The sequence below is a fragment of the Chelonia mydas genome, chromosome 21, assembly GCF_015237465.2.
Source record: "Chelonia mydas isolate rCheMyd1 chromosome 21, rCheMyd1.pri.v2, whole genome shotgun sequence".
In the NCBI taxonomy this organism is placed as follows: domain Eukaryota; kingdom Metazoa; phylum Chordata; order Testudines; family Cheloniidae; genus Chelonia; species Chelonia mydas.
The window spans coordinates 12,106,800-12,134,231 of record NC_051261.2 but is presented as its reverse complement, the minus strand read 5'-3'; the positions used below and the strand labels follow the sequence as shown (position 1 = coordinate 12,134,231).

The window sequence follows — 27,432 nt, the reverse complement described above, 5'->3', positions numbered from 1 at the left end:
CACTCTGAGCATTCAGCTTTGCATAGCTTGTAACGTGGAGAGACTTATGCCGGTTATACTAAGGTCCCCTCGGTGGATTTTCATTGTAAGGAGACATACCTCTCTGGGGCAGCTCTTCCTTGTGCCCTGTGGCTTGCGCTCTTTAAAGGCGCATCTCACGGGGTATTGTCCCCAGGAAGTACATGCTTTCGCTCTCTGGGATACGTGCAGCACAGACCCAAAGAGCCACCCCCACAGCAGGGTGGCCCTGCTGCGGTCCTACGCCCTCTGAGTATATTGCATGTACCTGCAGCGTTGTGTCATGCCTGTGGATAGCATCTGAATCAGAGTGGTAGTGGAGGGGACCTGGCCGGGGTAGTTACTGGAAGATGGCAATCGACCATCAGAGCAGTAACCTCTCATACTCCCCACTTGCTTTCACACCTCTGCAGACATCTGGGGGCGGGGGGAGTGTTCATTGCTGGCTCATCCACTTGCAAAGGCCAGTCTCCTCTAGTGGTGAATCTGGCAGGTGGCTTGAAAGGAAAAGGATTGAGGCAGAGTCTGTTGTGTTCATTTTGATGGAGTAAATGGTCCCCGGAGCCCTACTGTAAGGAATGCGATTGCTAACTTCTGAGGACTACAGCCATGGGAAGGAGGCAACTAGACGATCTAGTCCTTTGTCAGTCCCCAACCAGTGCAAGATTGTCTCTTCATAGTTAAGCTTGGCAGAATTCGATTAAGTTTGGTGGATAATATCAATGTTCATTTTAAGCATTTTTTTTCAATTTATTTTAAATGTTCCCAGTTGTGGGAAACTTTGGGGTTGGGAGGTCAGGCAATGGAGAGGGAATTAGACAATAATGTAATGACCATAGATACTGAGATCCAAACAGTTAATGCTTTATAACCATTAAAACACAAATGTCAACATCACGGATCAAAATATACGAAGGAAATGGCCTTAAATCAAACTCTACTAAATTCTCAGCTGTATTTTCCCATCTGTAAACTTTGATTATTGCTGAGAAGATTTTTCATTGGTTTAGAGGTGTACGATGAAATTGACACAGATTATTTACTGATAAAAAGCTCATCTTCCAAACCTGTTTGTCCAAGCTGGTGTTCCGTTACGGTGCTCCCATCACTTACCCTAGGGCCTGTACCTCAGCTGAACAGATCCCCTTGGGAAGAGCTTTCTCTTTCACTTCATCCCATTATTCCTACCCACCATGGACCATCTGAAACCCCCCATTCAGCTCCTTTACCTATTCAGACAACTGCCTGCCCCACCACATCCCCCGTGTGGCTGGCTCTTAGAAGTCACTCGGTATGTGCAGCCTAAAAAGCGCTTTTTCTCCTCGCATCCTAGTCTACTGCAAGTTCATGTAGTTGGCTGCCCACCACCCTCTCCAGATCTGACTTGCACGCTTTCCAAACGCCTCCCTCCCCTGACAGCAGAGCCTGCAGCCAGCTGAGTCAGCAGGACCAAAGCAGCTCCCAGGGTGGTGTCGGGAAATAACTGTTCAGCACAAGTCCAAGCTGACAGCAGAGCCTTTTACTGTTAGACTTACTAGTTTCTCCTTTAGCATCCGCCCCCCCCAGTGATAGATGAGCCCAGCTTGGAAGGTCACTGGGACTCGTTAACCTTCCTCATGCCTGGGCAGGTATTGTATTCCAAGCCAACACAGCAGCCGCTTTCATACAGGTCAGTTACAACCTCTCCTCTTAACTGATCGGCTGGTCAATACGTGTCTCCGGCTGATCGGCTTCTCGGTCGCAATCAGTAAAAGGGCCAGGCCAAGAGTTAAAACAAGCAGCAGCCAGAACCATCTCTCCAAGAGGCTTGTCTGGGCTCAGACCAACTGGTAGGAAGGAGTGGGAGGGAAGGTCCTGGGAGAAGCCGTGCATGGAAGTTATGGTTACGTGACATCATAAAAGACACAGGGAGGGCACTGTCTACTCCCTCAATGGCTTCAGTATCAAAAGTGCTCCGTTCACAAGCTTAAAGCCAGCAGCTTCCCTCCTCTGAGGCTGTCACTAGCAGTAAACGCTCTGCAGTCATAACTTGGCTCACTTCGTTAGCCACGGGTGAGGCAGGGTGTTCTAGTGGTTAGAACAGGGAGTCAGGAGACCCAATTCCCTGTGTGACCTTCGATGGTCACTCACTGCGGGGTTTTCCTCCCATCTATGAAATAGGGACCTACTGCAGGAACACGCCTTGGGCGAAAGGCTCTGTCAGCACGCGGGGGGGGGGGGGGTGTGTGCTGCCAGGCTTGACACTTGTCCAGCCGTGGTATGAAGAGATCAGGGAGTAAGAAGATGCTGTTTTGACAAGGCACTAGCCAATAGCTACCCTCAAAGTTTTTTACATGTGATCGAAAGAAACCCCTCCACTAGGGGTTCGGGCCTTCTTAGCCCGGGGTTGTTTCGAAAGCCATGTCCTGGTTGGGGGTCCCAGTTCTGTAACACCCAGCGCTGCCTGGGGAATGAGCAGCTGCTGAATGTGGGAGACTCTGGGGGCGAAGCTGTCGTGACTGGTAGTGGAATCTGGAGCCTGGCCTCTCGATGGCTGGCTCTCCTCCGGACCAGGCTGGGAATGACCTCAGTTTCTGCTCTCTTCTGGCTGTCACCTTACTAACAGGAGCTGCTGGGTCTCGGTCCAGTTCCCAGCCAACAGGGACTGTTAAGACCTCCCTCCCATGGGCTCTTCTGGCAGTAGGGAGGCTAATGCTTGGATTGGCCGGAGATGGAACTCCGCTCCCTTCCAGCAGCCATCAAGCTTGCTCCAGGGTGATACGTGCTGACACAGTGCTGTGGCGGATGCTACTGCTGTCTCTGTGGTACAGGACTTGGGTCGCCTTGGGCCGTAGCTCTGGTCCCTTTCATCGCTGCTTAAAGGAAATAGAAGTGGGGGGGTGGGTTTTCTCATAGTGTAGTCACTCGATGCACTGTCTGCTGAGAGGTATATTTGGCTGCAGTGCTCCGGCCACATGTGCCTGTCCTGGGTGATGGCCTCTCAGGTCAATCGAGGGCAGATTAGTCTTTTACTTCCTGCCTGGGGAGCTTCTTGGGGGTCAGTTCCCCGATGCCATTTCCTGCTGCCTGTTTCCTTCCCAGTGAGGTGGTGTTGGGTTGGAGAACAGCCCTGTCTCTGCATTTGCTTTCTGCTGAAGGTCATCTTGTCTCCCTTGCCCCACTCCCCCCCCCCCCCTTGCTCACAGCTTTGAGATCTTTAGTAGGTGGGTTGCAGCTGAGTCCCTCAGTCCCATCCTTGTCTCCACAGCGGTGAGTCGGTTTGTGTGTTCCCAAGATGTTCTGTGTCAGCCTGCTGCACCAAACGCAACTGCCTCAGCGAGCTGGCAGAGGCCTCGGACGCTTGGGCCTCCGCCAGCAACAGATCTATCTCTGGAGCGACTGCTGCTCCCATCCGATCAATGGCTGCAGCTGAAAGTGCTGAGCGCTGCTTGTTTCAGCTGGTGCCTTGAGACAGACGTGCTTGTGGGAGGCGTCAAGGCTGCAGAAGCAGCAGCAGCTGTGCCTGCTGTCTTGTGTCCTGTAGGCGTGGCAGGCGTGGGCGGCTGAGTGGTCAATCAGGAGACGCCAGATGGCTCATTCCAGCGCAGGTGGCTGCACGTGGCCCAGCAAGGAGGCAAGGGTATGGTACATGTAATTCCCAGGAATCACTGCTGCTCATCTTGTGCTCGTTGAGCTCCTCTCTGAGCACTTTACACACTGTGCCCTGGCCTCCCTGCAGCCACCTCTGGGTGAAATGCAGCCTCAGTTTACTAGCCCATAGCAAACCGACCTGAGTTAGGGCAGGCAGGGGAGAGTACAGGGGGTCAGGGGCATTGGGATTGAATGTTCCTGCTCTTACAGAGAACGTCATGGGCTGCTTAACAACCCAAGCACTGTGCTTACCCCACGACGACCTCCTAGGGAAGGACGATTTCTACAGCCGCCAGGGTTGCCTTTCTTTCAGAGAAGCAGCAGGGTAGGGTAATGGCAGCAATGGGACTAGGGATCCATATGGCTCCTTTAAATCCGAAGGAGGTTGTAAAGGTGACTCTCTCCTTGTTGGCTGGAGCCGGTACTGGCCAGGGCACTGTACCAGCACTGCTTACTGCTCCCACTAGTTTCTGTTAGGTCGATGTTTATATTTAATAACTGTAAGTTTCTAGCTTCTGGCAGTTGCTAAAGGAACCTGTCAGTTCTGTGTATTTTTTGTTTCTTTTCCAAGACTTCAAATAAGAACAATCCCTCTGGACTGCCCCTGTACATCCCAGTTAGTGTTAACTCTGAAGCCTACTGATGGCAATTAGGACATTACCTATCTCACAGCAGCTAATAGAGAACTATCCAGCTACTGTGAGTGGAGCTTGTACAGAGTCCTGAGTGGCCCCGGGACCTGACTGTCAGTGTTGGCATTAGACTCAACTAGCCAAATGCTAGACATAGCAGTATGCTTGTTTCAGGCTGGGCCCTTTTATCCTACGCTTGCCAAGCCAGGAGTCTGCCTTTGACCAAGCCATTAGAAAAGTCATTCTACCATCAGTGTACACATGTCCAATCCCTAGCAGAGCTGTGCCCCAAGGAACAGGGGTAAATATCCAGCAAGCTGCTGCCCCCGGCCCATAATACAGAGACAGCAACCTATCCCACAGTTGGGATGCCGTGATTAGAATTGGAATGATCCATCCCTTAATGGGAACAGAGATGGGTCAAAGTTCACAGGAAGGTGCTGGGGCTGGTGGTCTGGAATTCTGGGGTTCGTCAGTTTCATCAGCTACCCAACCAGATCCCCTACTGCAGCCCCTGGGTGGGGCAGTTCAATGCCAATGCCAGGAGTGTTATTTTCCCCAGCGGGATGCCTGGCACAGCAGGGAGCTGGGCATGCTCATAACGCTACCCCAGGCACCCTGTGCTGCAGTGACAGCCACAGCCACGCTAGAACCTCCTGCACCCCAGAGCCGAGTGGCTGCCGCTCCCCCCGCTGGCTTCTTTTCAGTTTCGGTCAGAGCCAGGTGTTGACTAGCCAGGTTCTTTATGCGGGGCCTTTTTAATGATCCCGCGGAACAGCTGTTTGTGCTGATGGTTTATCAAAGCTTCTGTTTGCCAGGATAGTTGGCTCGTGCCTCCCTTCTGATTGTGCCACTTGCCTCCGAACCAGTCAGCGGGGGATCTGTGCTGTGAGTGGCAGTTCTGAAGGATGGAGCGGGACGTGTGCCGCAGGCTCTCTTCCTCTACCAGCATTGCCCCAAGCTTGGTACGGCACAGCCAGGCGTGGTGCAAGCTTCCCCAGCCCACTTGCATTTACTGTCCTGGCTTTCCAGGGCTCCTGGCCTTGGAGGTTTCTTGCCCTGCAGGGGGAAGTCCTTTGAATAATACTGAGTTCCTGTACAGAGATACCGCCTCCCTGCAAGACCCACACTGATATGTGAACTGCGCCCTCAGTCTTGCGCCTTAATTTGCCCCTCCCATTCTGATCTGTGATCCACCACTTCTCCCCTTTTGTCCTTTGTACGCTAACCTTCCTCCTTCATTTTGATGTTCTTACCTGTCCTTGGTCTGAGCTGAACTGGAAGCACCCCAGGGCAGAGACTTGGTTTCTTTTTTTTTTTTGTCTGCAAAGCATCAGACGCTCCCAGGGTACCGTAGAAATAAAAATACAACCGTACAGAGAGCTCACGGCTGAGTCAGTGAGCTGCAGCCACCTCTAGGGGGGGAAGTAGCAGGTGTTGGTGCACAGCAACTCTGCCCGAGTCTAGCTTGGGACAAGAAGCAAAGAATGCTGTACCCGACTGAAATTGAAGGTGGCAAAATCCAGCTGGGCACTCCAATTGTGGGCAGTGCCATGAGATGTTCTGTGGCCATTGCTGGTCAGGACTGGGTTGGAACCTGGCATTTGAAAGATGGTGTCTTTCAGCAGCCTGATATTCCCTCCCCTAGTTTCAAGGTGAACCAACTGCCAGCGTGCCAGAATTAGGAGCATCACTTCCACAGCATGTAGGTGTGTGGTGGAGGTCTCCCTCCGGATGTGTAATCATCTGCTCTGGACCGATGTGGGGGAGTCACGAAGGAAAGATGCTAAGTTTTAAAATACTAACACAATCCTTTGGGTTTCTGAACCACTGGAGAGGGGGAAGACACATTAAAACAATCCCAGTGCTTATGAAAACTACCCAGAGCCAGAGAACCTGCTTCCTACTAATCATGTTGTTAGATGATAAGCAGAAATTAACAAAGGATTAAATACGAGTCTGTCAGTTATAAACCTCAGCTTTGGGGTTGGTTCCAGGCCAAACCACCCCAGATAGAGACATGAGCCATGGTGGCTGCTGGGTGAACCTGAAACTAACTTCTTAAGCTAGTTAGGGGTCAGGATCCTCTAGGGTGAGTCACCGACAGCTTTTTTAGCACAAGCGAAGCGCCGAGGAAGGGGACAGAACAACCCCCCTTCCCGAAGCTGGGCTGGGCTAAGTGGGGCACAGGCAGTTCTTTCATTCGAATTCTCATTTCCCCTCCTCTTCCATTGATTCCTAAGCAGCAGTAAATAAAGAATTTCAGGGCCAGGGTGGGTTTGAGAAATGAATTTCCTCATCTTCTTGTTATTAATTAGCATTACAGTAGCCTCTAGTGGCTGCATTGGGCTAGACACAGGACAGATGCAGGCAGCCTCTGCCCTAAAGAGCTTACAATCTAACTAGATAAGACCGAGTGAGTGGAGAAACTGAGGCACAGAAAGGCACAGCGACTTGCCCAGACCCAGCAATGGGACTCAGGTCTCCTGATGCTGTCTGATGCCCTATCCACTAGGTCACACTGCCCTTCTCCCAATGCCCTGACTTCAAGCACCAGGTGCTGGGTGAGAGTCCCGTTGTGCTCTTGCCTTGTGCAGGGCAGTCTCTGGATTGTCCCTGGAGCAGCACTGCCTTGTGTGTAAGGCAGCGTCGTCTCGCTGTGCTGCTCACGACTTCTCGTCATGCACTGATCTGAGTTTGAAACTCTCCTCCCGCCCCTTCCCAGTGGCTCACGGACCTGTTAAAAGCGACAAGCTGCCTTTCACGCTCTGCATACCCTTCAAGGACTGAACCCACAGCGGCGTTTGCCTGCTGTGATCCTAATTAGCTGGATTCGGAAAAACTAGTCTGTGAAAATCTTGAGTCCCCCCATGTCCAATGCCCAGAAGAGAATCTTCCATGCTGCCCCTGTAATGCACAAGGCTGGTTGCAGGTACTGGAGCTCTCCTTTCATGTTTTGCATGGGGAGGGGCAGAGGGAAGGGGTGCTTTTGGAGCTGCACAGCAGAGGCGCCGCTGTCAGTTCGTCAGAGCTAATTGCTCCGAGCCAGATTTAACTTTCAGACCTTTGCGGGCCTGGTCACGAGCCTCCCCAAAAATCCCCTAGCTGTGCTGACCAAGCGTCTGTCAGAGACTCCAGCAGCCGCCTCTCAGTGCCTCGCTGCCATGCCCTGTCAGCTGGTGTTGTCATGCTTAGGGCCCCGCTGCTCTCTCCATTCCCTTGCTGCTGCGAGGCCAGCGGGCTTCCCGTGCAATCTGCTCTGCTGCGGTGGAGGGCTGTCACAGGCGATTGGAAGGGGAGATGTGAAAGGGAAAGGTGAATCCGGTTCCTCCACTAACTGGAAATGGGCACCAGTGATTTAAGCTGTCAGCCCGTACCCAATTCACTGCACGTCTCTAGGACTTTCCCTCTGAGGAGCCCGTTAGACAGGAAGGGTGGGAGAATGCAGTGCCCTTTCAGTTTCAAGGGGAGTTGGGCACCTACCATTCATTATGTCTGTTGTGGCAACATGCAGGACCCCATTGTGCTAGGCGCTGTACAAACCCAGAACAAAAAGACGGCCCTGCCCCAAGGAGCTGATAATCCTCGTCCCTTATTTTCATTGGGGCCTGATTTTCAGAAGTGCTCTGCACCTGCAGCGCCAGTGGTGATCGAGGGGAGACGCAGGCGCTTCTGCATCTCTGGAAGAGGGGCCCCGAGTCTCCTGCCAGCCCTGCGAGGTAGGGAGGCATGAGCCCTGTTTTACAGACAGGGACACTGAGGCAGAGAAGGGTGTGATTATCTGTGGCAGCCCCAGAAATAGAAGCCAGCACTCTCTGGCTTTAACCACCAGACCATGCTTCCTGCAGCACCGTTTATTCCAAACATCACTGAACTGCAGCTGTCTCTGGGGTGGAGAGAAGCAGCCGTGGGGGGAGGAGAAAGGTTGCCTACAGCTGCCGGGATAAACCCTGGTCGTGAGATCTTGTTTAAAGGATGGAACTGCAATGGGTGGGGAGCTGATGAGCCAACTTCTCAGATGCGTGTTTAAACGTCCCTCATGATGGCCTAACCATTGCGCCATCTGGATCAGGATTCTCTCTTACACGTGCTTTTAGAGGAAGGTTCAAGAAACCGCACCTGAGGCAGCTGTGGGATAATCCCTCTCTTCTCCCCTGCCCTCGTTAGGTTTCCTCCTAGTAACTAGAGATTGGCTTATACCCTGAGCATGAGGTTCATGAAATCTGCATGTCTAGCTCCCAGGCGTTTGGGCAAGTTCCAAGTTCAGGATCTACGTTTCTCTAATGTAGCCTAGATCAGCGTCTCTGCTCTCAGACAAGCATCACTCGCCCAGGAAGGGCTGGGGGAGCGATACCAGTGATGTGTAGCATTCCGATTACTCAACCCTCCCTTTCTCACGGGGCCTCCGTCTTACCTTGATGCGGAATCAGACCACAGCCTTTTCTGCCCTGAGAACGGCCGGGTCTAAGGCTAGAAATGCAGAGAGAAGAGAGGCTTATGCAGAGTATAGAAGTCCGCGGGACGTGCTGCTCCCACCCCAGGCCCAAACGAGATCTGTATTTATGATGCGGCTGGTGCTGGAGCAGCTGATCAGCGGCGTTTCCTGCTGGGAGCAGGGCTTCTCATCCCAGCAGAGCGGCTGGTTTCAGAACGAGCTGGCGTTAGAGATGCTCATGTTAGTTCCAAGGCCAATATTGATTTTTTTATCCAGTAGCCTTTTATACTGGCCTCTCCAAACCCTGGGCTGCGCTCTGGAGGGACTTGTGAATTGCAGCCGGGGTCTCCGCTTCCCGGCAAGGGAGTGGGGGATGGAACTGGAAGTCCCAAATCACGGATTCTAATGCTGTTTGCGACACGCTGGGTGACTGTGGGCAAGTCACTTAATTTTTCCCTGCTTCTGTTTGCCCATTAGTAGCCGGAGGGGTCATGAGGCTTCCCGGTTTCCTAGGGGCACAGGGTGACTTGTGGGAAAAGCCCCTTGGAGCTGCTCAGATTAAAGGAGCTATAGAGGGGCACAGCACACCATTGTCTTCATCAGTACTTGTGTTGACTGAAGGAGCAACTGGCTTTGGGCACTGCGGGGGGGGGGGGAGACTAGACTGCACAGGTGTCATTGACTATCCCCACTCCCCATCTGCCTGGAAGCAGGAGCATGTACCGGGCAAGGGAGTGATCTGAGGGCAGGGCGGTGGACGGAATGACCCGGCTGCTCCCTGGAGTAAGAGCCCATCCCACCCTGCAGGGCATTTTGGGATACTGATGAGGGGAGATGCTAGAAGGGAAAGGGTCACCAGAGGAGGTACCTTGGCAGCATTCAGGTCTCAAGTGGTTCCTGTTACGTATGCCATTTGGGGCCATTGGCAGGCTGGCTCTGTAGCCAAGCATGGTGCATCTCGTTGGGCCTTCTCCATAAAACCATGAACGATAGCTGTGCAGACACAGAACCAAACTGAGCAGAAGTCAGGCCTACAGGAAGTAGACTGTGAGAGCTGGGCATGCCCGTCCTGTAGGAACGACATTGTGCCTGGTGCCCGAATGAATCCTCCATAAATCCAACACACAAATCCTCCATAAATCCAAATCCAATTCTGCAGGCGAGCAGTGGGGTGGTGGTTGTCAGGCCTAGGCAGAAGACTGGCAGTGGGGCAGTGGTTGTCAGGCCTAGGCAGAAGACTGGGATCTGCGGGCTTGGTCGTACACAAGTCCTGCCTCTTGGTGTTCTGTGCAGACTGGAAATGAGGGGGTACATTTTTAACAGTGAGGGTAATTAACCAGGGGAACTGCATACCAAGGGTCGTGGTGGATTCTCCAGCACTGGTGATTTTTAAATCAAGACTGAATATTTTTTTTAAACAGATCTGCTCTAATTCAAACAAATATTTAGGGGCAGTTCTCTGGCCTGTGTTACACAGGGAGGTCCAACCAGATCACAATGATTCCTTCTGGCCCTGGAATCTATGAAACTTCAGCCAAACGGCAGGTTTCCCCTGCGGAGACAGGATAACTTGGGTTGTGATCTCCTCAGACAATCGAAGCAGCATCAGGCTTGACTGCTCCCAGTCAAACCCATGTTCTGCCACGTGGTCGCTGGTGACCCAGTAGATGGCGCTGTTCCCTTTATGGTATGTTACCCTCTTCCAGATACAATCAAGGCCCTGATTGCTTTGCATCATTAAAGACCCGTGTATCTCAGCCAAATTCCAGTTCAGGCAATTAAATTCCATGTACCTGAAATCTCCCCTGCCATGACAGCAGTCTTCTCTCCTTTCTGCCCTGTGGTGCTGCTTCCTATTAAACAGCTGCTGCCCTCCACCTCAGAGATGGGTGCATGTCACTGGTGGGTGAATTGATTTGGGGTGCGAAGCTGTTTGGTGTGAAAGGCACTCTAACTTTAACGCAGCTTTTGCTATAAAGAGGCAGAAGCAGCAGTGTCATTGGGTCCCTCCCTTCCTGAATTGCCTCCATAGGGCTTGCTGTCGGTTCTGCATGCCAGAGCTGCTGACTTTCCTCTGGGCTCGAGCTCTCCACCCCTTTAACCTGCCTTCAGAGAACGAGATCAGTTGCTCAGTAGCTGTTAACTCTGCGTGAGGCTCGAGTGGTTTGTCGTTATCTTTCTGGTGGCTGTATGAGGTGGGCAACGTTTAGCCTCCCACTCAGTCCTAACAGCAAAACCAGCCCATCAGGAGCACTTTCTCCACTAGCTGTCAGATCTATTAGCAGGGCACTCACCACTGAACACAGAGAGCTGGCATGCTGGTAATTTCTCTGCTGCCTTTAAAGCTCTGGGGTTTCTGCCTTGGCAATCAGTGTAGTAGGAAGGAGCCCAAGGAGAAACTGCTGCAAGCAGCCTCTGGAGGAACCAAGCCCAGATCAAATATGCAATCAAGGGAGCCCCTTCTCTGCCTTTGCAAAGGAACACAAGGCTTTGCATGGCTGGTGGCATTTTCCTCTTCCCTATCTGAATCCCAGGCTTTAGATCTATGCTGTGCGCTTCTCTTGGGGCATCTCTCTCAGCTTGGATTAGGGCATGATCCCCCTGCCTTCACAAAGGGAGTTGCTGTGTGACCATCCTGCCATCCCCATGGCCTCCAGGGATGAATTAAGATTATAAATGGGGCAAACCCCCCCACCCCCCAAAATACCCCATTGGACAGGCTTTTCCTCCCAGCCTGGTCTCCTTGATCTTCCCCACCCAGCTTCCAGATAAACTGTTTCTATGATCCAAGGAGATGGCTGGTCCTCTTGGACCAGCAGGCCTGACTTTAGGGACTTTGCTTTAATACACCACCAACACTCTTAAAGGTGAGCCGTAAGTAGGCATGAATGGATCAGGTTTTTATTGGTAAATATAGAGAAACGTCAATTTCAGTGTACGCAAACCCACAAAAAATATTTCCATCAATAATAATCAAAATACAGAGCTAGGCAAGTTGCTTAAGAACTTAAGAGTCAAAAATCCAGGGAGTTAGGCTTTTGAATTAGGCTTGTTCCACATGGGCTAGCAAATGAGCAGTCAAAACACGTGATTTGTTGATTAAGCATATTTATTTTGCATATTCCAACATGTGATGTTGACAGTTTGTGTTTTAATGGTTATAGAGCTTTCACTTTGGGAATCTCAGTGCCTACTGTCATTAAATAATTATTGTTTGGCACCGCCCTCCCCCCCCCCCAATTTCCCACAATGGTGACAGCTGAAACTGATGAAAATGCTTACAAATGAACCTCAATATTCTCAAAAATAAAAATCGAATTCTGCCCAGCCTAGTTGTAAGCAAGGAAGCGACTCGTTGGTTGTGGGGACCTTGATGTGGTGCCTGGGGATGGTATGTTGGTACATAGTCTAGCCAGTAGGACCAGAGCTGGTAAGGAACCCCACAGCCATTGGAGCGTCTGTACTGGCTTATCTAGGGAATAGCACTGTAGCTCTGGGCTCAGCTCTCCTGTCACGGTAAGGTGCACTGTTAGATTGTAAGCGCTGTTTGTTCTCCGTTTGTGCAGCGCTTGGCACAATGGGGTCTGCGCTTGGGACTTATAGACACTACCGCCCTACAAAGCATAATTGTGTTACAGGTGATCCCCAGGCAGCGTGGTTGTTCCACGTGCAGGGGGACTGGGCTTTCCAGATTTCCCGGGCTGATGTTTTGCTGTGCTGCACAGCTTCATTACCCATCTTGTTCATGGCAGCTCTGGCTTCTAGAACCAGTTCTACCCACCCCTTTCCCCCTTGATCCTGGCAGCAGAAGAGTGACTCAAAGCCAAGGGTAGGTTGCACCAGGAACACAGAAATGTGTTTGCAGCAAGGATGGTGGCACTAGTGGGAACTCAGCCTGGCATCCCTCCACATTAAAGGATCCTCTTAAAGATACGAGGCACCCATGTGTCCTCTCTCCTCCTCTCCCCACACCCTTGGAGACACGTCGTCTGGATTCTCTTCCCCCTTTTGTTTTACAGAAGAGGATGTGGAGAACTTTGACGTGAGGACCCTGTCTCAGGATGTGTTGCGGAGCATTGAAGCTGACAGCTTCTGGTGTATGAGCAAACTACTGGATGGCATACAGGTAAGTGCACCGGGAAATGGGCCTGAGCAGATTTCTCTCTGCTCCTCCCTCTCCCTTAGGTAGCAATCCCAGTGTCCTCCCTCTGTTTTTGGGTAGCCATCTGTTCTACCCTCAGGCCGCACCCCCAATCTGAGCGACATTCCTAGTGATCTCCCTGTACCTAACCCCTCTGGTTACAGTCTGCGTCCTGTCTAGTTTTAGAGGCTGGGGACTCAAAGCCAGGAACTTCCGAGTTCTAATCCTGGCTCAGCTACTGATTACTCAGTGGCCTTGTCCAAGTCACTTATCTGTGTCTAGTCCCCTCTCAGTAAAATGAGGGTCGTTCCTCACAGGGCTGTTGTGCCGAGATTATTCTTGACCCCCTTCTAGCCTGGCTTCTGAAACTGCTTGTTCAACAGTTGGCTGGTATCCTACTTCTCCACACACAGACTCCCACACCCACCACCCCTCCTCTCTGATGAGAGCTGTCCCCATGCGTATGCTCTCTGATCTCTCATGCATCTTGTTCCCCAGTCACGTGCGGCTCCTCACGTCTCTGCTTCTCATTGCCCCATATTGCTGCAGACTTCTACCCCCCCGCCTTGGCTTGTGGTCCCACACAGGCCTGCGGACCAACTTGATCAGGGTCCCACAAAGACACATGGACTTACAAGTGGCAATAACAGATGTCCTCTGTCTTCATTAAAAACACTCCCCTCTTTTATCAGGATTGACCTTCCTAATAAAGTGAGAATTAAGTACTCTCTCGTTCTCTGCCTATGTATGTCCCCATTAAAAAGGAATTTTTCTCTGTAAGCTCCAAATCGCTTTCCTTGCTCCCTGACACAAATTCACTTATTTAGAGATTTCTCAAGTGAGCTCTCTTGTGATCTGAGCCCCCCGTATGCAGCAAGAAACAAAACACACAATGAGATACACACCAAAGTCGAACACCTTCCGCTTAAAATAGAGTAATTACCACTTAGCACCAATTGGGGGATTTCAAAGCACCTTAAAAAATTGCCCCTGCTTTACAGATGGGGAAACTGAGGCACAGAGGGGTTGAGGGACTCACCTAGAGTCACAGCGTGAGTTGGGAATAGAATCCAGGCGGGAAAGCCTGGTCCTGTGGAAGTCTACAGCAAAAGGCCCAGTAGGGTCAGGATTTCACCTCAGGTCTCCTGATTCTCAGTCTGTATATCTAACTACTAGACCACCCTGCCACTAAGCAAAACCCTAATGCTCATGTTTTCCAGGGAGTCTGGCTTACACCGGGCCTGGAAGGGCAGCAAGCTTCCCCAACAGGGAAATGAATTCCAAAGCAGAGGACCCCACCACCCCAAACGCACTGTCTCCTGGACAATTCACATCCAGGGACTCTTAGCAAAAGTGTGACAGCTGATCTCAGCGATCCCAGGAGTAGGCAGAAGGAGAGCAGGTCTCTTAGCTGGGTTCCAAGCTCCGGGATGCTTTCACTACAGTGGCTGCTACCTTTGACTCTCACTGTCTTCCTGCAGGATAACTACACCTTTGCACAGCCCGGGATCCAGAAGAAGGTCAAAGCACTGGAGGAGCTCGTCAGCCGGATCGATGGTAGGTGGTGAGGAGATCCGAATGGGAGCAAGGCAGGAGGGGGAGGTCTTGCTGTGCACAGCTCTTGTTCTTCACCCCCTGCAGTTTGCTCATAAGAACGGCCATACTGGGTCAGACCAAAGGTCCATCCAGCCCAGTATCCCGTCTTCCGACAGTGGCCAATGCCAGGTGCCTCAGAGGGAATGAACAGAACAGGGAATCATCAAGTGATCCATCTCCTGTCACCCATTCCCAGCGTCTGGCAAACAGAGGCTAGGGACACCATCCCTGCGCATCCTGGCTAATAGCCATTGATGGACCTATCCTCCAGGAATTTATCTAGTTCTTTTTTGAACCCTGTTATAGTCTTGGCCTTCACAACATCCTCTGGCAGAGTTCCCCAGGTCAACTCTGTGTTATGTAAAGAAATACTTCCTTTTGTTTGTTTTAAACCTGCTGCCTATTGATTTCATTTGGTGACCCCTAGTTCTTGTGTTCTGAGAAGGAGTAAATAACACTTCCTTATTTACTTTCTCCACGTACTTTCTACACACCCATCATGATTTTATAGACCTCTATTATATCCCCCCTTAGTCATCTCTTGTCCAAGCTGAAAGTCCCAGTTTTACTAATCTCTTCTCATATGGAAGCTGTTCCATATCCCAATCATTTTTGTTGCCCTTTTCTGAACCCTTTCCAATTCCAATATATCTTTTTTGAGATGGGGCGACCACATCTGCATGCAGTATTCAAGATGTGGGTGTACCGTGGATTTATATAGAGGCAACATGATATTTTCTGTCTTATTATCTACCCTTTTCCTAACGATTCCCAACATTCTGTTAGCTCTTTTGACAGCCGCTGCACACTGAGTGGATGTTTTCAGAGAACTAACCACAATGACTCGAAGATCTCTTTCTTGACTGGTAATAGCTAATTTAGACCCCATCATTTTATCAGTATAGTTGGGATTATGTTTTCCAATGTGCATTGAATTTAATCTGCCATTTTGTTGCCCAGCCACCCAGTTTTGTGAGGTCGCTTTGTAACTCTTCACAGTCTGCTTTGGACTTAACTAGCTTGAGTAGTTTTGTATCATCTGAAAATTTTGCCACCTCACTATTTACACCTTTTTCCAGATCGTTTAGGAATATGTTGAACAGCATTGGTCCCAGTACAGACCCCTTGGGGACACCACTATTTACCTCTCTCCATTCTGAAAACTGACCATTCATTCCTACCCTTTGTCTCCTATCTTTTAACCAGTTACTGATCCATGAGAAAACCTTCTCTCTTATCCCATGACTCCTTACTTTGCTTAAGAGCCTTTGGTGAGGGACCTTGTCAAAGGCTTTCTGAAAATCTAAGTAAACGATATCCACTGGATCACCCTTCTTGTTGACCCCCTCAAAGAATTCTAGTAGATTGGTGAGGCATGATTTCCCTTTACAAAAACCATGTTGACTCTTCCCCAGCAAATAGTGTTCATCTATGTGTCTGATAATTCTGTTCTTAACTATAGTTTCAACCAGTTTTCCTGGTACTGAAGTTAGGCTTACTGGCCTGTAATTGCTGGGATCACCTCTGGAGCCTTTTTTAATAATTGGCGTCGCATTAGCTATCCTCCAGTCATCTGGTACAGAAGCTAATTTAAATGATATGTTACATACCAGTTAGTAGTTCTGCAATTTCACATTTGAGTTCCTTCAGAAGTCTTGGGTGAATAGCATCTGGTCCTGGTGACTTATTACTGTTTAGTAATCATTGATTGCAGTGATATGATGGGTCTTTATTTGAAGAAGTGGAGTATTCAACAGAGTGGAAGCTGTTGATGGACATGATTTCCCCCTGGAATTCTAGCATACGCCCTGAGGCAGAGAGCAGGCTTGCACTGTAACAATTCCTCTCCCATTCCCCCACGAGGTTCCCAAAGACCAGTGGTTGTGCCAGATGGTATCCGGATCAGGACAGAGGCTACAAACCATGGGAAGGGGCTGGAAGTGGGGCTTGGTTTGGAGAGGGGAAGTGGGGCAGAATTAGTTGGGATGGATGTGGCTTGATGAGGAAGGGGGCTGGGTTGGCTGGAAGGCATGTGGGAGGCGACATGGTTTTGGTGGGGTGGATTAGGAGGCAGAAGGGACTCAGGTGGAAGACACACAGCTGGGGTCATGGCCTGGCAGGGGAGAGGGCTAGGCTGGAAGGCATGTGCGCGAGGGCATAGTTTGGCACAAATCAGAGTCATTTGGCCAGAGAAAACACGGTAGGAGGGACTGAGGTTTAGCAAGGGATGGGACTTGGTTGAAATGCACGTGGAAGGGGGTATCGTTTAACAGAACAGGGGACATTAATGCAGACATGGTAGGAGGAGGCTTGGTTTAATGGGGAGAGGGGATTGGGTTGAAATGCATTTGGACAGGGGAGGGGATTGGTCCTGAGAGTGCTTTGAGGGGCAGGGCATTAGGGCACAGAGCCTCGGGCCCCATGGGGATCCAGATGTGTAATGGAATGTGCTGTTTCAGAGCAGGTACACAATCACTTTAGGAAGTATGAGGTCGAATACCTGCAGTTTGCCTTTCGCTGGATGAACAATCTGCTGATGAGGGAGCTCCCCCTGCGCTGCACTATCCGCCTGTGGGACACCTACCAGGTACGTAGGACTAAAACTTCCCAGCCTCCCCGTTTTTTGCCCTCAGGCAGGCTCCCAGCACAGCCTCCCCAGTGGTGGGCGTGGGGCAGCTGCAGTGCTAGGAAGGCTGTTGCGCTCAGAGAGATCAGCAGCAGCAAAGTGACCTGCTCCTTCCTCTTGTCTGCCTTGTTGTGCAGCGCAGCCCTGAGTGCCTGCCACAGGCCTGCTGGGGAGAGCTTGGAGCAAAGGCAGGCTAAGCTGGGCTTGCCGGTGCTATCCTCATGCTGACTCTGCTGCAAGGACTGACCCAGAGTTTTGTGTCCTTCCCAGTCGGAGCCGGAAGGATTCTCCCATTTCCACCTGTACGTCTGTGCCGCCTTCCTGATCAAGTGGCGGAAAGAGATCCTGGATGAGGAGGACTTCCAGGTGAATCCCTGGTGGGGAGGAGGGCGGGCAACATAAGTGCCGCTGTTGGGTGGTTTACGTGTAAGTGGTTAAACATCAAGCACTGAGATGCACCGCATGCGGCTGTGTGCGTGTTGACTGCACCCAAGTGATAGATCAGATCATAAAATCTACACCCAGGTGCCACCATTCAACTCCTCTGACTGGAGGACCTCCACATAACCGTCCCATAACCACGTAACAGAGGACACGTGATTGGTTACACTGAGCACAGGGCAGAGCCAGGAGCTCTGGGATCCTCTGCCGCAGACTCACTGTCTGACCTTGTGTGTCTTTGTGCTGTGGTTCCCATCTGTAAAGCTGGAGTGTTAATGCTGTATTTCACAGTGGGGTTGTGAGGCTCCGTTAGTGCCCCTCTGACAAGTGCTCTGAGACCCTCCGGAAGCAGCCTGGAAGCTGAAGAGGGGTATACCAGGGTGTGTATCCAACTCTCACACAGAGCTAGGTAAGCAGGTTTTGCTGCTGCCGGGGTCTGAGCACTGCAATCGTTTCAATAGACCAGGGAATGTGAAATCCAGTTGGATAAAGGGGGAGCACTTCATGTGTGCTGAGATCAGGCTTGTTCGCTATAAAGACTTGTGTGCTGCAGACTTGAGGTATGAAGGCTTCAGTGCATCAGGAAAAGGGCAGGGGGATGGGACTCCATTTCCATGGTTAATAAAGAGTCCACTGTCCACCTTTGGGTGGCCGCCAGCATGCAGGAGTGAGGTGTGTGTCTGAGTATGTGCAGTGCTGATGAAGCTATCTCTATCTCTGCCTTCAGGACCATGTTCAGATCTAGTGTAAACAGGTGCAACTCCATTGACCTCATGGAGGCAGCATGGTAGGCATGAACAGGGCACTTGACTGGGACTCAGGAGACCTGCATCCTATTCCCAGCTCCGCTGCTGGCCTGCTGAATGACCTTCGGCAAGTCACATCCCCGCTCTGTGCCTCAGTTTCCCCCTCAGACCACCTCTGTAAAGCACTTTGATGGATGGAAAGTGCTCTGTATACTAAAGCTAGAACATATCATGATTCAGTGCTGCTGTGCTTGCTCATACCAGATCTAAATTTGCCCTACGGCTGGAATCCTTGCTCCACTGCCTCCCAAAATAAGAACCCCTTTTTCCCTTGTTTCAGGGTCTTCTAATGTTGTTACAAAACCTACCAACAATACACTGGGGCAACGAAGAGATTGGACTCCTCCTTGCTGAAGCCTACAGACTCAAGTACATGTTTGCGGATGCCCCCAATCACTACCGCCGATAGGTGCCAGGACTTGGTCTCCCCACCCCGGCCTGATCTAATCACTGTGGCATTTCATCGTCGAAGTCCTCGGACACGCTGGCCAGGAGCCACTCCTAGCTGTACAAAGCTCACATCGACTTTTGTCTTAACTCTTACGTCTGCCTGCCTGCCACTCCGTGTGTGGATGTGCCACTCAAACGACCATCAGTATTCCATGCCATTGTGGTGGCCTGAGTCTGGGGAAAAAGGAGGCAAAGAGTGGCAGCTTCTGGGGCTTTAAGTATAAACTGAGCCAAGGATTGAGCCTCTGGATGCCTCCGCAGGCCTGGCTGTCACCAGCCATCTGAGCCTTGATGCCTCCTGTTAGCCCACCCAGGCGCACACGCTCCCAGCTGGGTCCATTTTCTCTTCAGACACAGTTTGATCCAACTCCCAGACAAAAATGCCTTACCAGAGACCTGCCTGGGTGGACCCCTTTCTGAGGGCAGCCGTGCTGTAGGATGCAAAAAGCTCTCAGGGCCTAGCTTCGCTCCAAGTGTCTGAAGAAACGCAGCACTTCAAGGGTAACGGGAGACAGGCTCGCACACTCTCTCTCTTCCTCTCATGCAGCACATGGGTGCATGCATGTTGTGGGGGGTGCACGTGTGAGGGAGACTGGCCCATCCATGCACTGTCCTGAGTGACACATGTCCACTGAACAAGACTCCTCCTGGGACTGATCTGACCTGCTGTGCGCACAGCCCCTCACCCCATCCCCCAGCAGGGCTGGCGGGGGGGAGCTGTGCCTCTTAAAATCCTCTTTCCATGATGACACTCCTCTTCCTCCAAGGCATATGTGTATATTGTGGTCTTGTGTATATGGGTAAGAGATGTACAATATACGTCTTCTGTTTGTAGCAGATATGATTTTATATTTATAATATGCGTCTCATGCGTGCAAAGGCCGCCTAGGTACAAGTACAGTAGGGCTCCGGTCTCCTCTGGCGTTCGGGGTTGCCGAGCTGTAGGCATTTCTGCACTAGCACATTAAGAGACGAGTGTTGAATTCCTATTAGGAAAACTCGATTAGAAACTTACAAATCAGTTTCAAGAGGGGCTGGGTATTTTGCGGAGATGGGGGAGGAGCAGCCCCTGGAAGAGCCGGGATGTGAACTGTGGGGTGTCGGCCAACCTTCTCCACACTTGGCCATGCCCTTGTGAAGAGTACTCCGGTAATCTCTCCCAAAGCACCATAATGTGGCAGCTTGGGCCATTACTGTACATCACTGCAGTATCCTTGTTAAAGGGGAATGAGCATCAATCTGCTTCTTTTCTCCTGCCTCCCTATCGGATTGTCCCATTGGCTCTTCAGGGCCACGAAGAAAGAGGCCTGGGCGCTCTCGTGCGTCTGTCTGTGCTCCTGGAGAGCAGAGAGAACAGAGGAGATGGCTTATGCCCACACGACTCCTCCCTCTCTACCCTCCACACACAGACCTTGCCTCAATGTGCTTTTAAAAACCCAGATTTGAATGTTTTAATGTAACATTTTATTCCTGGCGGAAGGCGCCATTTCAGTGCCAAATGTTGATTTCTTGGGGCCGATTTCTTCACAGGGGGAGTTCCTCCCCCCGCTCCAAGGGGTGATCTCGGCATGTCCCCTGGGGACCAGAGCGCACTGGTTATTATTTGAGTTGTTGTTCTTTTTGGAAAGAGAGTCCCAGTGGCGTTAGTCAAATAACAATTGCTGGCGAGGCCGGAGGATGTGAGAGCATAAAAGGAGAGCCATGTTGCCAATATAACTCCAACCAGTGTCTCAAGAATTGCTTTCCTAAGCTGGAGTTGTTGTCTCAGGCATTCTGACTTTACTTTTTTTGTGTGTGCCTTTTGTTGTTTTCTCTGAGAGAGCGACCCGATGGTCATTAGTTTAACATGACTAATTAAAAAACAAAAACCCAACTAAAATGTGTGCCAGAAGCTATTTTATTTGTTGGAGGGGGAGAGAAGGGGCGTAAGTGAAGCTCTGCCACTGGACTGTTGGGTGATCTTGGGCAAGTCACTTCACCTCCCTGTGCCTCATCTGTCAAATGGGGATAATGATACTGACCTCCTTTCTAAAGTGCTTTGAGGTTTTTGGACGACAAGCTATATATATATATATATATATATATATATATATATATATATATATATATATATATATATATATATATATATATATATATATATATATATATATATAAAGGGCTAAAGATAATGGTTATTATTTACTAAGGGACTTCAAATAGATGGACTGTTGCTTCCTCTCTTCTCTGAATTAATTTCCAGCTCCACAGCCTCTATTGCTTCCAGTCTTGATTTTAAAAACTCCAGGTCTTTCTAAAAGATATGCTGTAGTTCACAAATGATTGGGTTCGATGCAGGCATTGCTATACTTGAGGTTCTCTGGCCTGTGTTATGCAGGAGGTCAGTCAGGCTACATGATCATAACGGTCCCTTCTGGACTTACCATCTGTGAATTTAGACCCCATAAAACCTACGTCTCTTCTAAATTAAAGATTCCACATGAATCTTACTGCTGGGGAAACGTGCTGCGGTAAACACCACGGAAGCTGAAGTTCCCAGTGCTGAGACATGTACAGCGTGGGAAATGGTCTGGGGGATATATACCCACTGGCACCTGGACCAATTCATTACGCTACCAAGTGGCTAATACTGTGGCCCCTAGAGGCTCCATTGTGCTAGGCGCTGTACGTGCACATAGAGACAAGACAGGGAGAGTGGGGAGTGACTGCCCCAGGTCTTACTCCCTCGCTAGGGCCCTGTCTACTAGACCAAGCTGCCGCCTCAGATGGTGACAGTTTTTGGCCAATACTGACCTGAGTTGGGTTCAAAGCAGGACCTTAAAGATGAAAGATTCCATCTTCTCACCCTTCCCCTGAGCCATCCAGCCTGCTGCTACCTGTGACTTCTCTTCCTGTGCCTGTCTGAAAAAATCATAAAATCACAAAGAGGGCCATAACTTGTAGAAGCATGGTTTTAATTTTTATCAAAATTGGCAGAAAGCTTCTAAATACATTTGATAATGCAACTATGTACTCAAAATAGTACTGCTTTGGAACGTCTGGAAACTCTTTAGCCCCAGCTGATATATTTTATGCATTTTCCTATACTTTTTGGCCTGCGGTTAAAGCTAAAGTGTGTAGTCACACACATCTTGTCATTTATAGAATGGACTGGTTTGAGAAAAGTTTTATCTGTCTGCTATTTTTATGACATTATGCAGCTAATTATAAAACATATAGTTTTGATGTTATGTGCTCAGCTGGAGAAAAGTCTAAAACCCACATAATACAATTGTAATTACCTTACTATCATAGAATCATAGAATATCAGGGTTGGAAGGGATCTCAGGAGGTCATCTAGTCCAACCCCCTGCTCAAAGCAGGGCCAATCCCCAACTAAATCATCCCAGCCAGGACTTTGTCAAGCCTGACCTTAAAAACTTCTAAGGAAGGAGATTCCACCACCTCCCTAGGTAACGCATTCCAGTGCTTCACCACCCTCCTAGTGAAAAAGTTTTTCCTAATATCCAACCTAGACCTTCCCCACTGCAACTTGAGACCATTACTCCTCGTTCTGTCATCTGCTACCACTGAGAGCAGTCTAGATCCATCCTCTTTGGACCCCCTTTCAGGTAGTTGAAAGCAGCTATCAAATCCCCCCCTCATTCTTCTCTTCCGCAGACTAAACAATCCCCCCTCAGCCTCTCCTCAGAAGTCATGTGTTTCAGTCCCCTAATCATTTTTGTTACCTTTCGGTGGATGCTTTCCAATTTTTTCACATCCTTCTTGTAGTGTGGGGCCCAAAACTGGACACAGATGAACTGGATACTCCGGATGAAGCCTCATCAATGTCAAATGGGGGGAACGATCACGTCCCTCAATCTGCTGGCAATGCCCCTACTTATACAGCCCAAAATATCCAGCTTCTCGTCCACTGTAACCCGTAGGTCCTTTTCTGCAGAACTGCTGTCTAGCCATTCGGTCCCTAGTCTGTAGTGGTGCATGGGATTCTTCCGTCCTATCACTGAATACAAGGACAGTACATGTAAACTACTTACAGAACAGTAATGACTCGTAGTAGAAGGGCTGTAGACTGTCATGTGTGAATAACAAAGTATAACCACATACTCTTATGTAACCCTACAAATCACTATGAGCTGCTGCATGTCTAATGCAACACTCCTTTGAGCTATATTCACTCAGAAAAAGTCTCAGTAAGTGGCAGAGAGTTGAAATGTTTCTAACACACCCCTCAGAATCTGTCTCTGATGTGTTCAATACATGTTTGCTACACTCGTCACTGTCCCAGCTGCGAGCCTCGAAGGCCCCCAAATCTTCCCTGCAGCATTTATATCTCCTCGTTGCATAGCTACTGACACAACTACACTGCAGAAAGGGGAGGATGGCGGCTGGAGCAGGTGGCAGCATCATCACTGTAGAAGCCGGCTGGCCCATGCTATCTCTTGCCCATCCCCTGTTGACAGGGGGCACTTGAAGATACTGAACTGTTGCATGATTCCATTATGTATGACTGATAATTTGCACCTTTCAGGTGCTGCCTGAAGGAGGCTGTTGTTGGTGACAGTTGCTCACTTGTGTTCACGCATGTTATCCAGAGTTGCTTGCTTCTCCCCACAGTACAATAAAGATACCAGTGAGTCAGAGGCTGCTGACGCTGAAGAAGTGCAGCTGCCTTGTCTTGCAGTTACCCACCTTCAAATCTTGCTAATGACACTGAGCCAGGGCTACTTGTCAGCTACTGCTTGGTGCTTTATCTGTCTGGCTAGGTCAGGTCTGTCCATGCCACGAATTCAAAGTAATGGTCCTAATTTAGAAAGCCATCAACAGGCAGAGACGTAGCTACCTCCCAAGACTGTTGGATCATCTTTGATAGATGACCAGGTTGGAGTGTTTTGCCTCTTTGCCCTCAAAACTGCTCACTTTGTAGATAATGGGAGCAGGCTCATAAATGACAGCATGCAGTTAGGTTACTGACACACCCCAGCTGATATTTCATGCTTGTTCTTGGGATGGGACGAAATCACTCTTTTGCACAATGCTAGGGGCAAAAATGAGCAGTGTTCATGTGGAACAAGCTCCCTCAATCTTTCCTATTGAAGCTGTTCCACTTTAATTCACTATTAATTGGACCCAAGCAAGTCTCAAACATGAGCAGCCCTCTCTAGCATAGTGGGCAGGGTCTGCTACTGGGATGCTAGCAACCCTAGTTTGATTCCCCCCTCCGCCTGATGAGGAGCTGGGATCTGAACAGGGAGCTCCCTCAGTCTTGCCTATTGAGGCTGTTCCACTTTAATTAAACTATTCATTGGGCCAACTAAAAAGCTAGAATCACTCTATAGTCCCATGGCTAGGACTCTCGCCCAGAATACAGGCAATCCCGGTTTGAGTCCTCCCTCTGCCCCTTAGAAGGGGTTTGAAGAGGGTTCTCCTCTCTCCCAGGTGACTGAGGTGGGGGGTCCTTGTTTAAATCCCCTCTCATTCATAGGAGCCATTGTCTTCCTGAGAAAGGAAGGGGGCTTGAATTAAGAACCACCCACCGGGCTGGGGGGCGGTCCCTGGGATGTGGGAGATCCATGTTCAAGTCCTCTGGCAGAGGGGGGACTGGATCTCCCATAGCCTGGACAGGGGTCCGGGACAAGAGTGATTCATTTTTAAGTTTTTTCCTCTTGTGCCCACTTAATTAAAACAAAACAGCTTAGGTAGCAAATTCCTTCGTGGCAGAAAGAGGTGGGAATTGAACCAAGGCCTCCAACATCACAGCTCAGTGCCATAACCACTGAACTAAGGCAGTTGTCTCAGAGCTACCTCTTGCTTTGGCCCAATTAATAATTAAAGTGGAAATGTTTCAACAAGCGACAAAGAGCAACCCACATGTGTAGCAGACAGCACTGAAGAAAACCCCCCAAGCAAATCTTAATCATGTGAATAAAACAGACAATAGACAGGGGAGCAGTGGCTGTAGGTAGAGATGTAAGAGAAGAGGTGGCTGTAGGGCTAAAAGGGGTGCTTATGGGGTATAGGTGTAAGGGGGTGATTGGGGGTGTCAGAGGAGGAGACTGTGACTGCAGGTAGAAATGTAAGAGAAGAGGTGGCTGAAGGGGTGTGTAGGGGGTACAAGCGTGTGGGGGGGGGGGTTGAGGGGCGTGGGGGGGCAGTGACTGCAGGCAGAGATGTAAGAAGAGGTGGCTGAAGGGCCGTGTACGGGGTACAGGTGTAGGGGGGGCTGTGAGGAGCCGGGGGGGCAGTGACTGCAGGCAGAGATGTAAGACGAGGTGGCTGAAAGGGCGTGTATGGGGTACAGGTGTAAGGGGGGGCTGTGAGGGGCCGGGGGGGGGCAGTGACTGCAGGCAGAGATGTAAGATGAGGGGGCTGAAGGGGCGTGTATGGGATGCAGGTGTAAGGGGGGGGTTGTGAGGGGCGGGGGGGGGGCAGTGACGTAAGATGAGGTGGCTGAAGGGGCGTGTATGGGGTACAGGTGTAGGGGGGGCTGTGAGAGGCCGGGGGGGGCAGTGACTGCAGGCAGAGATGTAAGGCACGGTGCCTGAAGGGGCGTGTATAGGGTACAGGTGTAAGGGGGTGACGGGAGCGGTGGGGGGGGCTGCAGGGGGTGTGCACGGGGTGTAGGTGTCAGGGAGTAGCTGGGGGGGCTGTAAGGGGCCAGGGGAGCTGTGGGGCAGTGGTTGTGAAGGGGAGAGAAGCCGGTGGTGGCTGGGGGGCTGCAGGGGGTGAGAACGGGGTGTAGGTGGGGGGGGGGAGCTGTGAGGCGCGGGCCGCGGCTGTCTCCCCACCCCCCGGGCCCAAGCCCCGGCCCCCCCGGCCCAGCTGGGGGCGCGGCCGCGCTCCCGCCCCGCGGCGCTCACCTGGGTGCTCGCCCCCTCCCGGAAGGCCTGGGCCCCCGCTGCCGCGGGAAGGCGCCCAGGTCCCGGACCCGCTTGGTCCCCTCCACCGGCCACTCCTCGCAGAGCTCCGGAAACCGCCGGCAGCGGGTGGCCGCCATCTCGGGACTGCGGCTCCCACGGCGTCACGCACCCGGCCAGCGACGATTAACAGGTCACGTGACTCGGAGTAGGCCAATAAGCTCGCTAATTAGTCAAAACTACGGGGGCCGAGAGGGAAACACCGGCCGAGAGCGGAAGGCGCGTGCGCACTCAGAGCGGCCGTTCGGAGGTCAGGTGGCGCATGCGCAGCATAGTCCAGCGAAGCCATGTGCTTCGGGCAGGAGCTGGGGCTAAGGCGGCGGATACGCATGCGCCTCAGGGGCTAGAGCCTGACATGGAGATGTGCCCTTAGAGCCCCCTATGGCTGGGAGCAGGGGACGGTGGGGTGCAGGGGGCAGAGCCTGGTGCATGCTCCTAGCCCTGACCTGCCCCCAGCGTGCTGGGTAGGGGCAGACCAGATTTTACACAGAACATGGAGCCCTGGTCTGGCCCATCCCATGATTATTCTTAGAACCTTTAGAAGTGGTGTGAGCAAAATCCATCAGGCGGGCGTCAGCTGTGGGGTGCCCAGTCCCCTGTGGCACGGTGGGTGTTGCAGTCCACGAGCGGAACATGCCCCAGGGTGGTTGTCCAAGGTTTCTGTATTCTCCTGCGGTTGTTCATCATAGCTGGAGGATGAGACGCAAGCTGGAGTAGAACGGATAGGAGCTCTCGGTTTTTTATGTCCGACAGCAGTCACTAGGCTGAGGCACAAAGCGTTCCAACAGGTCTGCTCTGACGTGGTTACCGCTATGAAGGAAGTGGTAGGGCAGTGGTTTTCAACCTTTTTTCATTTGCGGACCCCTACAAAAAATTTTAATGGGGGTGCAGACCCCTTTGGAAATCTTAGACATAGTCTGCAGAGGTCTGTGGACCACCGGTTGAAAGCCACTATGGTAAAGGGCTTGTTTGAAGCCAGCAGGTGATGGTTTACTTCCCTATTACTTGTCTTGGCAGAGAAATTGGCCAGTATCTACTTGGCAAACCTTGAATAAAAAGACCAATAATCCAGACTATAAAAAGAACAGGAGGACTTGTGGCACCTTAGAGACGAACACATTTATTTGAGCGCAAGCTTTCGTGGGCTACAGCCCACTTCATCGGGTGCATAGAATGGAACATATAGTAAGAAGAGAGATATATAGATATACATACAGAGAACAAGAAAAGGTGGAAGTAGCCGTACCAACTGAAAGAAAGAGGCTAATTAATTAAGATGAGCTATTATCAGCAGAAGAAAAAAACTTGTAGCTCATCTTAATTAATTAGCCTCTTTCAGTTGGTACGGCTACTTCCACCTTTTCTTGTTCTCTGTATGTATATCTATCTATATATCTATCTTCATACTATATGTTCCATTCTATGCATCCGATGAAGTGGGCTGTAGCCCACGAAAGCTTGCGCTCAAATAAATGTGTTCGTCTCTAAGGTGCCACAAGTCCTCCTGTTCTTTTTGCGGATACCTACTAACACGGCTGCTACTCTGAATCCAGACTATGTGTCTCTCGAATTACTGCATCTTCGAAACATCCTGCATGTAAACAATTCAGCTAGTTTGACAGAAGGAAAAGCACGTAGCTTAGCGTTAGCCTAAAATGAAGGGGTCCACAATCAAGCTGATACATGAAATGCTTAGTTCCTCTCCAGTCTCAACAGCATATGGCAATTTATGTACCAGGC

The 27,432-nt window shown here is 50.7% G+C and overlaps 2 protein-coding genes across 13 annotated transcripts in view; one reads left to right on the top strand and one right to left on the bottom strand.

The window, feature by feature from the left end:
- TBC1D22B (TBC1 domain family member 22B) overlaps nt 1–20,654 on the top strand; it is a 38,175-nt gene extending 17,521 nt beyond the window's left edge. For 2 of the 3 annotated variants that reach the window (XM_043533412.1, XM_037884754.1), the window contains 5 exons: nt 12,735–12,841; nt 14,338–14,413; nt 16,912–17,039; nt 17,349–17,444; nt 18,606–20,654. In XM_043533412.1, coding sequence (XP_043389347.1) covers nt 12,735–12,841; nt 14,338–14,413; nt 16,912–17,039; nt 17,349–17,444; nt 18,606–18,734 — 536 coding nt within the window. In that variant the 3' untranslated portion in view covers nt 18,735–20,654. Of the gene's footprint in view, nt 1–12,734; nt 12,842–14,337; nt 14,414–16,911; nt 17,040–17,215; nt 17,291–17,348; nt 17,445–18,605 lie in introns of those variants that run through there. The other variant, XM_043533413.1, reaches the window with a different exon arrangement.
- On the bottom strand, nt 862–25,830 carry LOC119564403 (ubiquinol-cytochrome-c reductase complex assembly factor 2-like). Of its 10 annotated transcripts, none has more exons than XR_006286810.1 (6): nt 25,636–25,803; nt 22,504–22,778; nt 21,569–21,676; nt 9,584–10,009; nt 8,695–8,935; nt 862–5,339 (listed from the first exon to the last, which is right to left on the bottom strand). XR_006286810.1 is itself a non-coding variant. In XM_043533414.1 (2 exons), the coding sequence occupies exons 1-2, from the start codon at nt 25,770–25,772 to the stop codon at nt 21,580–21,582; spliced, it is 234 nt and encodes a 77-aa protein (XP_043389349.1). In that variant the 5' UTR covers nt 25,773–25,803; the 3' UTR covers nt 20,931–21,579. The 10 variants fall into 10 exon arrangements, 1 of the variants encoding a protein (XP_043389349.1); XR_006286813.1 differs by having other exon boundaries at nt 8,695–8,750; XR_006286815.1 differs by having other exon boundaries at nt 21,569–21,672.
- Nucleotides 25,831–27,432: the final 1,602 nt, after the last annotated feature.

Excerpts from the sequence above, each read along its gene's own strand:
- LOC119564403 (XM_043533414.1), bottom strand. The coding sequence starts at position 25,772 with ATGGCGGCCACCCGCTGCCGGCGGTTTCCGGAGCTCTGCGAGGAGTGG. Across the intron at positions 21,677-25,635 it reads GGGAGGGGGCGAGCACCCAG|ACAGGCACAGGAAGAGAAGT; the intron begins GTGAGCGCCGCG and ends TGATTTTTTCAG.